The sequence below is a fragment of the Antrostomus carolinensis genome, unplaced genomic scaffold (assembly GCF_000700745.2).
Source record: "Antrostomus carolinensis isolate BGI_N321 unplaced genomic scaffold, ASM70074v2 scaffold14851, whole genome shotgun sequence".
NCBI classification, from domain to species: Eukaryota; Metazoa; Chordata; class Aves; order Caprimulgiformes; family Caprimulgidae; genus Antrostomus; species Antrostomus carolinensis.
In genome coordinates, this window is record NW_010296502.1 from 19960 (window position 1) to 31195 (window position 11236).

An 11236-nucleotide genomic window follows, 5' to 3' on the forward strand; every position below is an offset into this window, starting at 1 on the left:
CAGTAAGCTGAATATGAGACAGCAATGCATCCTTGTGGCAAATAAATTCAACACACTTGGGCTGTGTTAGGAAGAGCATTGTCAGCAGATCAAGGGACAGAATCCTTTCCCTCTGCTTGGCACTGGTAAGACACATCTGGAGTGCTGGATGCAGTTCTGGGCTCTCCACTACTAGACACAGACATACTGTTGTGAGTCCAGCAAAGGACCAAAAAGTTGATTAGGTGACTAGAACATCTCTCATATGAAGAGAGGCTCGGCAAGCTGGGACTGTCTAGTCCGCAGCAGTGAAGGTTTAGGGGGAATATTATCATTGTATCTAAGTATCTAATGGGGGAATAAAGAAGACAGACTTTCTGGCTCTTCTCAGTGGTGCCCAGTGAAAGGGCAAGAGGAAATGGACATAAATTGAAACACAGTAAGTTCCATTAAAACATGAGCAAAAATATTTTTCCTGTGAGGGTGATTGAATTACTGGAGCAGGTTCCTGGGGAGTTTGTGGAGTCTTCATCCTTGGAGACAGTCAAAACTCAACTGGATGTGGCCATGAGCAACCTGCCCTAGTTGACCTTGCTTTGAGCAGAGGAGTGAATTAAACAACCTCCAGAGGTCCCTTCCAGCTGCAACTATTCTGTGGTTTCTCTGAGCCTTCAAAGGTCTATTTCCCACAGATCCTGCATGCTTTGGCCTGTTTCACATGCTTTCGGTTGTACACAAACCTTCTCTCAGATCTAGCTTACTTTGGTTGTAGATGGGTCTACTGTGTTCAGATAGTCCTTCCTACTGATTGACCTGTTTGTGATTTTAGTGGTGACAAAGCCTCTTGGTTTATGTGGCATTCACCTTTGTTGATGAACTGCACAAATCTGGCTGATTTTGCTTGAGATGCATGAGGAAGTATTTGTTTATGTCTTGTATTCTGTGCCTGCTGAGGTCAGTACTATCTTAAACTGGAACCACATTGCAAAATCAAAAATCTTTGGCACTGAACTCCTGTTCTGTAGTAGTATTGTTAGCTATGACTTTCTATTACTAGATACCAAATGAAATCTGAGTGCAACTTGTCCTTTGCCTGTCCCGAAGGCTGGGGATTCTGAACAGCTGACATTTTGACAGGCTGTTCATTTTGTCAGGGGCAATGAGCAGAAGAGTTTCTGTCAAGTTGAAATAACTAGTATGGTTTTCAGTCTCTTATTCAGCTTGAAATATAGGTGCTTGCACAGAGAAGGCTGTAACTGGGCAATTTTTTCTGCCTTGTGTCATGTAAATATATACATTTTTATAGAGATTAAAAATCTCTTTTTTTAGTAAAGAGGGATTCTAATCTTGTGCACCTTTGTTATGTCTTCTGTTCTTGCTGTCCCTCCCTTTTAAACTCCAGTGTTAAATCAACCATTCACTTGAACAGAGAAGCTAGTGAAGACTGCTAATTAGGACAAGCCAAAGGATGTAGCAGGTAGGCCAGACAACTACTTGCTTCCTCCTCTGCTTTTATCTGACCTCAGCAGAGTCAAGCAAATAAAGTGTACATGCTTTCTTGGTAGCAATCATTCAACTTGGAGACAGAGCTAAACTGAGATGAATTGCATGTTATAGTACTACAAAGAGCCAAATTCAAGTCCTAGCTGAAAAGAGTCACAGGCCTGCCTACAGTAAGGAAGTTGGCCATTAATTCAGCTGTTTCAGGTATTTTTTTCCTTTTAGTTCTTTTATAAGTGGCATGTAAAACTCAACTACACTCCAGTTTTTGTAAGGGAGCTTAAACTAATGGCTCCAAAAGAGCAGAGTCTCATTTCAGGCTCCGTACTACCTATAGGCTAGTTGACTATATAACAGAAGTAACAGCTGTGAAGGGTCACAGCTGCTGATTGTAGGGCCTCTTACAGGCCTGGCAGGGTTTCACATTGTGTGCTCACTTGAAATGCCTTGAATATTCCGAAGGAAGAGTTTGGTTTTCATCCAGAGGACCACAGAATGTTAATCTGAATGACATGGGCATTGGATCAGTTTGACCAGAAAGGAAGTTAATTAAGAGCAGCGTAATGTTGTTCTAACCTGAGTGGCTCTTAGTAAGCTACAGTCTAGATTACCTTGTGACTTTGGTGTTATGGTTCCCATTCTAAATTAATTGGTGGTTTCCTGCATTAGTAGTATAAAGGATTTCAGCATTGGGAAATAGAGCTAGCATCCACCTGAAACTTAATGTTATAATATTGCTAAGCCTGGCTTGTGAACCAAATTTCAATCCTTTTTTATTATCTGGGATGGAGGGATTCTGTTCTTTCAAGTTAACCACTCCAACAGGGTCAGTTGGTGATCTTGAAGTGGCTTGGCAAAGGTCAACACAGAAATAGTGTTACTAGGCCTTTTACTTCTGCAGTGTCTTTCCCAGGTCTGACTTTGTCAGACACATTGTCAAAATAGACTGTTTGCAGTGAAATGGATGGGAACATTCTGTAAATATTGATGGCTTCTGGATCGGGTCAGAACTTTGGTATTAGGCTTCAGCATATTTAGAAGAGTGAAAGTTTCTCAGAATAGATTGTAAGAATTTGGAAAGAGGTGGAAAAAATGACACTGTCTTGTGGAAGGTTTTTAAGACACTCTGAAATTACCCAGATTAAGTGTATTTTTTGTTTGATTTATTTCTATGTTCCTATTCTTTTTCTATATGTGCATTCATATAATAGAGTCAGCAATGGTTTGTGTTCAAAACCTGCAGCACTAAAAAACCCACACAACTCTGTTATGGCTTCCTTTGGGAGGTGTGTGAGATGCCTCTTTTCCTTCCAATGAAGAGCCTATTGCAGGAAAATGCAAAGTTCAATTCTAAGATCTGTTGAAAGAAAACTGAGAAGCTTCAGTGCTAGCTCCTGGACAGATTTTATCAGCTTGCTCTGAGATCTACGAAGTCTTGACATTCTAGGAATTTCTTTACGTCTAATGCAGATTCATCTTCCAGTCAGAAGAAGTAGTTGTCTTTGGACCGAAACTCTCGAGTTCTAGTCCATCCCTAATAAATCCACAAAGAAAGTGGCTTTTCTGTGGTAGTTACCTGTTTGATCTTCAAGAACTATTGGCTGCAAACAGAACTTTGAAACTTTCCCTTCCAACTTCACTGGCTCTGACCACACAAGTTAGACTATTAGGGAGGCAAAAGAAAGAAGTACAAGTTTATGATTTTTTGCAGCAAATATTTAGTTCTTACAGATATGCATGGCTCAGCATATTATTGGAGCCAGAATTATCCTCAATCTTGAAATGTCTTCTACAGGGATCTTCTGGTTTTCAACAATTTTGTTTTTTTCTGATTCTTGATCACTCAAGCTGTGCGTGTCTCCATTGGTCTTCTCTGAACTTGATGTAAGTGCTGATTAGCTGCAAGAACTTCTGCAGACCTCCCCTTTTCAAATCCTAGTCCCTGTGGGAAGGAAGTGGAAGCTGAAGGTTGGTCTTGTGTTTTACTTAGTAGACTGGAAATATGCTTTCTTTCTCAGAGCTTTAACTTCTTCCTTATCTTTTTGGACTGTTACTTTGCATCCACCTTAGTCCTTATATCAAGCATCAATACCAGAAAACATGTGTTTGCTGCTAAGATTCAGGTCTTGATGGGCTGTATTGCTAGCCAGAGGTTCCTGAGTTGCATGTGTTTCTTTCTGGAAATGTGCTCAGCTCTATCCCCATAGCATGGAGGATACATCTGGTGGAGCTCCCTACCCTTTTGACATCACTATCTCATTTTCACTGATAAAGATCTTGGAATGAACCAATCAACCAGCTTCTCTTTGTTCTCCATGAGTATCCTTTTGTGCTTAGAACTTACATGGACTGGTTGTTCCATGTCTAAGAAGTTGTTCAGCGTGAGTGTTTGCAGATAAGTTTTAGAGCTTTAATGAATTACATTATTTCTTAAGATATTCAGTACTTAACACTTCTTTGTTTCTTACTATTAACCCAGCCACTACAGAAACATCATGTTGCCTCAGGATGATTACTGCCTCTTATATAGCTTCTGTTCAGGGTAATCTCTTCCTGCATATGGCTGGCTTTTTAAATTTCCCCACATTCATAGGCCCATAGAATGATTCAAGTTGGATTACAAGCTCAAGAGGTCTGTAGTCCAACCTCCTGCAACAAAGTAGGGTCAGTTGTGAAGTCAGAGCAGGTTACTTATGACTTTGTCAAATCTAGAAACAATACAAAACGTGGGGTGTTAAATGTACTCTCACTTTTGTATTTGAACAGGACACTGCCTTTTTTGAAGACCCTCGAGTTTTTTGTTTCGTTTGGGGTAAGGATTTTTGGTTCAGTACCCTCTTCTCAAAGACTGTCCCATTGAACTTTTAGTTGCGTCAGGAAGAGTTGTGGTGGTGGTGAAGCCAGCTGATGTCATTTGAATGTTCTTGAGTGAACAAGCCATGTTTTTGCATTTCTGAAAAGTGTTTTTACTATTATAATGTGCAGAACTGTCTCATAAACCTCTAGTCATAGTTTTCCTAGACGTGTCTCAGAGCTGGGCGCTCAAAATAGGGGATAGAGGTTATAAAATAAAAACAAAATACCCTTCTACCAGAATTTGTGTTCTTCCCCTGTAGACCTAAACTGTTCCAGAAGGATTAGCTCAGGAAGGTAGGTGATCTGTGAATGTATGTATTTTAATTGTTTTTATTTGCAAATAAGAAGAGTAATTTGAGTGAGATTACTTGTCAGTATATGGAGATTCTTTCATATATGTTGTTCACATATGTATTTGCTATATGCTTATGTTATGTGCCCTGAAATCTGTTAAGAATTGTGAATATATGTTTTAGATAAACAAGGTGAGCTGGGGATTATAAGGTAGTGCATAGTGTGTTCTGTGCCCTTTGCACCACGTCCTTGAGGCACTGAAAAGACAGGACACAGGCACAATCTAAAGCATTTTTAGGGTTAAAGATGTCTCCAAATTTAATATATGATATGTTTATATGTAAATACGCTCTGGGTAGCAGTTTTAGCAAGAACTGGAAGTGTTTCAGTAATGTCTCTTTTTCTGCTTAATAGTTTACCGCTATCTTTATTTACAGTCATTTCATGAATATACGTATGTCTCATAGTTACTTCAGTGTCTGTGCATTTCTCTGAAATGATGCTCCAGGTTTATTTCTGCAGTTGAAAAGGCTGAATCAAGTTGGTTATAAAAATTCATTGTTCTGTGGCATACTCTGCTCAGTAGCACTAAATAACAAAAACATGGTGGTTGTAGATTTTTTTAGATGTGCCTTTTAAGAACATAGGAATGGAATATTAATTCTTCTTTGATCTGTCTGGAAACATTTCTTTGTATTACCTTTGTTCAACAGGGGTGATTTTATCAGTTCTCGTTTGTTTATTTATTTATTTATTTTAAGGAACAAGTGAACTTCTGCCAACAAATTTAAGTTTGGTCCACCCTTGCTGCAAGAGAGTACGAGCCATATGGCCACAATTATTGTAGTTGTAAATGAGTAAATATGTCCTGGTGACAGGCATGGCATATTTACAAAGTTTTGTTTGCCTTCCTAACCACAGTAGCTCTGCTTCCTGTAAGAGTGGTGTGACTGTGTGTGGCTCTGCAGAAACCTGGATAGTGTTACTGGTTCTTTGTTTATGGGTAATTTTGACTTTAATTAAATTTTCACTTCAAGTATCAACCATCAATTTGAAACTAAATCTAAGCCGAAGAAAAAACTTTTATTTTTCCTCCAAACAAATGCTGATAAATAAATAATATAAATATGGGTAACATTTTAAGGAAAAATAAAACAAAACAAAACCTCCGGACAGAACAAAGCCAACCGCTAATACAGTCAAATATTATGTGCCTAAAGGCATATTTTTGTTACCTCAGTTTTAGCCGAATGTTTAAGGCATTCATTATTCATGCTCTGTGTTGGTCTGCCACACATGAAGCATTTTATAATTTAAACTTTTTTGTCTCTATTGCAGTATTACAGAACAATAATTAATAATTCCAAAAGGAGCAGAATATCTTTAAACATAAATGACCTTTGTTTTGTGTTAAAATCTGGTTAAATTCGCATAGTTTAACTTTGTTGTGTTTAAAGATACTTAAGCACAGTTTGAACAGCAACCATTGCTGAGGGCTTTTTTAGAAGACTGCAGTTTTATGTACCTCAGCGCTGGGCCATTACTATTTCAAAGGCTTTTGGTGTCAGAGGTTGTAAGAGTTACCAAATTTTAATTTGGATCAACTGCCTCAAGTCTACATCTCAGATTTTTCTGCAGCTGTGCTTTAAAAGATATATGTTGTGGGGTTTTTTGTTTTTTTCTTTTTAGCCCTGAGAAGGGATAAGATTTCCTTTTTTGTTATCACTTTCTTTTTTTCATTTGTTTATTTTAACATGCAATTCTCTATACTGGGCGCGTGTCATAAAACTAGAATACCTTCTACTGAAAAAACAGGGAAAAGATCTGTCACAATGAAAGCTAAAGTCATCTTGGTGGAGAGGGGAGTGCACACGGGAGTTTGCCTGCCTCGATCTCCTTCAGTTGCTTTGAAAAAAAGGCAACTTCAGCTCCCACTTGGCTTCTTTGGTTAGAAGTAGAGAGAGGATTACTTAGCAAGCTATCATTTCTGGTCATTGGATTCAGTGCTCTAGGCACATAACTGACCCTTCATATATTACAAATTTTCTAAAATAACACTAAAATCAAGCTCTGCACTATGTTTCAAATTTATAATCTCTTCACTTTCATAAAACTGAAGGATATTTTTCTTGGAGCTCTAGCATAGCAAGTAAATGTTGGGGATGGCATGCTGTATAAAAAACAAAGTAGTTACTTTGCTAATGTGTTATGTACATCTCTGAATTTCCTGGATTTCCTACTGCTTCATGAAAATTTAGACCATCTGGATTTGGTTTTAGCTCTTGATCTTCTGCCATGACCCTTACAGTCACCTATGCTATTTTTGTGCAGTATGTAATACCATTAGCTATCCAAGCTTACAAGTCTTTTTCTTGCAGTAAGCATGATAAGTATTCTCATCACGTACGTATCTCCTGTACTTCAATTTTTGTTTAAACATGGATTTGATATTGGGTTTAGTGCTTTGTATTTAATGTTTTATATTTCAGAAACTTTCTCCTCATATGCAAGTTCTCAGGAGATTTTTCCACAGAGTTGTTAATCTTTGACATACAATTGCAGAGGAACTTAAAAGCTATAGGACTGCGGAACTATTTAATTACTTTAAGCTTTGTTGAATGCAGCAAACTTTGGGACCACTTTATTGTAATTTTATAGAAAAATAAAAGCTCTTGTGTTTTTGTTACAGGCAAGATGGCAGGCCATTTCATGTACCTTTCACCCTCCCTAGCCATCTTTGTGACAAGTTTACGCGAAGTCACAGAAGGGTCTTCTCAGTACACTTTGGGTTTTCTTGGGTGAAGGTGTAATGTAGAACTGAACCTGATATTTCTGATATGGAGCTTAAGATGGCTGTTGCTTACCAAGGCTGTTCCAGCCACACTTTCCAAATAATATGTGTGGATGGGATTACTTTCCTTCACTTTTGTGTGATGTATGACCCGGAGTTGTACGATGGGGATAAAAGGTCACATGGACACGCAGGCTCATTCTGTGCTCCATGTACACCCTAACTATGCTCTGTCTTCCTAATGTGTCACATGTGACAGAAACAAAGATTACATTGTTGGCATGTTTTGTTTTCCCTGTATTGTAGTTTACTTATGCAGTGGCAGGATACAGGTTTTGTATGTAAATGTGTTCCTGTCACATTTAAGGAGCACAATGGTCAGTGATACCAGAGCTCTAGTCAGCACTTAACAGTTAGTAACTCTGCTTTAATTGGATGGTCTTTGTTACTGGAAAGTAGTGTTTGCTTAAATCTCACATTAAATATTTTTTTAATTAACAGTTATTTTGTTTCTAATTTTTTTTCCCAATTCTCTCCCTAGATGGTAAAAGCAATCCAAGTTCTACGTATCCATCTGCTTGAGCTAGAAAAGGTTAATGAACTCTGCAAGGATTTCTGTAGTCGTTACATTGCCTGCTTGAAGACAAAAATGAACAGTGAAACTCTATTAAGTGGAGAACCTGGAAGTCCTTATTCACCTGTGCAATCTCAGGTATGTTTCAAATACAGTTAAGTGTATTTTTGCTTAGATTTCCTTAGGGAGTTATAACTACACTTGTATTGCTATTAGTTTACAAACAGAGCTTCTGCAGTTTCTTTTACTTTCTAAAAATTGGTTTAGAGAAGAAGGAACTGTATTTTTTTTTTGTGCACACCTGTGTGCCACTGCCTGATGGACAGATTTGTTGAAATATGCCAGAACACAGAGTTGCTTTTTTTTTTTTTTGTCTCTCTTCCTTTTATAATTTTCTTTCAGTTCAGCAAATAGACATATTCAGAATAGCCTGTTTTTGTTATTTTCTTGGCTAGAAAACAGAATACACAAAGGAGAATTAAAAAAATTCCATGTTAAGAAGGTCTCCTTAGTCTAGTCTGCTTCATTAAAATATTGAGGTGGCCGATACTTTTTATACACAGTCTGTATTCTGGAACAAACAGACAATGATAGATTATAGTGGCAATATTTGAGATGTATGTCCCTGCGTGCCACCTGGGGTGACTGCAGTTATGAACAGTACCCATTTCTATACATGTGAATCTCAGTTTATATATTGTTGACGTTACCTAAATGCAATAACCAATTGCATTTTTTGTAGTAAATTGACAACAGTTACATAACAACAGTTAATTAACAACAACATTATAGTTGATGTTTCTGCTGTTGGGTGCTGGAAAGTGAGCCCTGCCATTCAAGTACCTACCCCATATGTAGTCTTAAAAGATGGTCCTTCTCTGACTTACTCATGTGTCTGGTGCTATGTATTCTGAAAAGCCTCAATGACTTTCAAACTTGACTGTCTGGACTCCTTACTTAGGTTTTGGTGTCTAGAAGTTTGGAAAGGAGAGTCTAAAATCAGACAGAAACAATTTTTAAAAGATGGTTTTTGTATCTCTGTTACAATCTTCTGTAGAGACAGGAGGGACTGAGTTTTGCATTTGGTTACAATAGAGATTATTCATACATATTAAGGGATGCATAAGACTTTGCATGGTCAGGGTTGAGTAAAAACTATTCTGAGCAGAATAAAACATATTTGGCATCTTGAATACTTAATACCTTATTTTGAAATTGAAGGAATTAAGGTAATAACTAAAATTCTAAAGCTTTGATGCTTGTAATAAGAGCATCAAAGGTTCATTTCATCTGTCTTTTTTCCCTTGTTCCTTTGGAAACTGTTTGTCTTAGTATTTATATACCTAGAATAATTTCTCCTAAAATTTCTCAAGATAGTTTTATGTCTTTTCTAACATTTGCTTTCATGAGGGTTTTCAAAGGTAATGGTTGGTGATAATGAGAAAGTTAATGTAGCTAATGATGAACCTCTAATGAAGTCCTTTTCTCTTTGAAGTTAATCCTGTGATTAAACTCCAAATGTATTTTTAGAGACAAAATTACACAATTAATCTCCTTAAAAAAAAAAACCAAACAAAAACCAAATAAACAATTTTTTTTTTTTAAAAAAATGCAAGCAACTAATTGTTTTATTTTTCTAGCAAATTCCAAGTGCCATTGCAGGCACACTCAGTCCCCAAGGGATTATGGTGCCAGCATCAGCATTGCAGCAGGGAAATGTAACTATGGCAACAGTAGCAGGTATGACACAGTAAAGAAAAACTGGCACCTTGCTCTTCATTTTGGTTTATTTTATAGTTGTTATGAAAAATACACAAATACTTTAAAAAAAATGTTTTAACTCTAATACCTGAAAAGTCGTTGTAATACAGTCGAGTGCCTTACTGGTTTCTGAATGTTCATTTAATTTATATGTGTACCAAGTATGCATATGTGAGCAGAGGTTACATATATGTATTAACAAGAGATCTTTCTGTGCAACGCTACTTTTGTCAAAAGACACTTCAGAGACTGGGGTATTTTATTTGTTTTTTGAAGGGAGAAAAGAAAGAATTCTGTTTGACAAGAACATGCATTACCTAAAATATTGCACTTGCAATCTGTCTCATGCTCTGTGGGGTTTGGAACCACTTACAAGTCTGCAAAATCCTTGATGTCCAAGTTGTTCTACTATTGTATGGAGATGACATTTGAACTTAAATTTTTCACCTTGCTTCTACGCAAGGTTTTAAAACAAAACAACCCCTTGACTACAAATGCCACACAGCAATGCAGTCTGCTCCTACAGCACATACTTGCAGAGAGGTTATCCTGAGACATGTTATGTGCTTTGTGGCTTTGGTGCCCAGGACCCTTTATGCATTCACCAAGATTCTTTAGTTGATCCAAACATCTAGGTGTCACCCAGCTGACTGCCCTAGCCAGTCGACACACATAGGTGTGGTTTTGGTGTTGTGACCCTTGTTGATTGAAGAGTTAGCTCAGCTAAAACAAAACACTGAACTGTTTTATAGCCTGATAGTCAGGGCATTTTCCTTTGAAAATTGATTTAGAATGCCTAAAATACAGGGAAACATAATCAAATGTCATACAGATTTTTGTGGATGGAAAAAAAAATTAGTGTAGCAAAGAGCACATCTTGCATGCTTACTAGAAAAGAATAGTTGATACATTATCAACACTGTTGTGTTGTCTGCAGTTTTGATGTGTTTGTGTCTTTAAAGAGAATAATATTTTAAGGGCTTTTACTTACCTACAGTCTTTCCTGTTTTGTTTTAAGGGGGGACAGTGTATCAACCAGTCACTGTGGTCACTCCACAAGGTCAAGTGGTGACACAAGCACTGTCACCTGGGACTATTCGTATCCAGAACTCTCAGGTTTGTTTCATGGGCTTCACAGAATGGTATTCTGGGTTCAGATGAATCTCACTAGTTTTAAGAGTTTTGGTTTAAATTTGACACACTGTGAGAATGAGCTCTGTGTACACACACATAGTAACTAATGTAAAATTAATGCAAGCACTGCTATAGGAGTTGCAAGTTGTATAACATGGCATAAGGTCCCAGACAGATCTCACTTGCCATGACAGGTCATCATAGTTCCTACATGTTAAATGTCTGTTTTTACTGATGGCAGAAAAATTTAGGTACCTGAATTAAAAAAAAAAACCCAAAACAACAAACCTCGCCCCCAAACCCAACAAACAAACAAAAAACCCGCCACCAAACTAAAAAAGCCTCTT

General features: G+C 37.5%; 1 protein-coding gene across 1 annotated transcript in view; it reads left to right on the forward strand.

Annotated features, from left to right (window-relative positions):
• Positions 1–11236, forward strand: part of PKNOX1 (PBX/knotted 1 homeobox 1) — a 28461-nt gene that overhangs the window by 9841 nt on the left and 7384 nt on the right. Inside the window, exons 5-7 of the mRNA XM_010178320.2 lie at positions 7962–8132; positions 9635–9734; positions 10774–10871. Of these exons, the coding sequence (XP_010176622.1) occupies positions 7962–8132; positions 9635–9734; positions 10774–10871 (369 nt within the window). The remainder of the gene's footprint in view (positions 1–7961; positions 8133–9634; positions 9735–10773; positions 10872–11236) is intronic.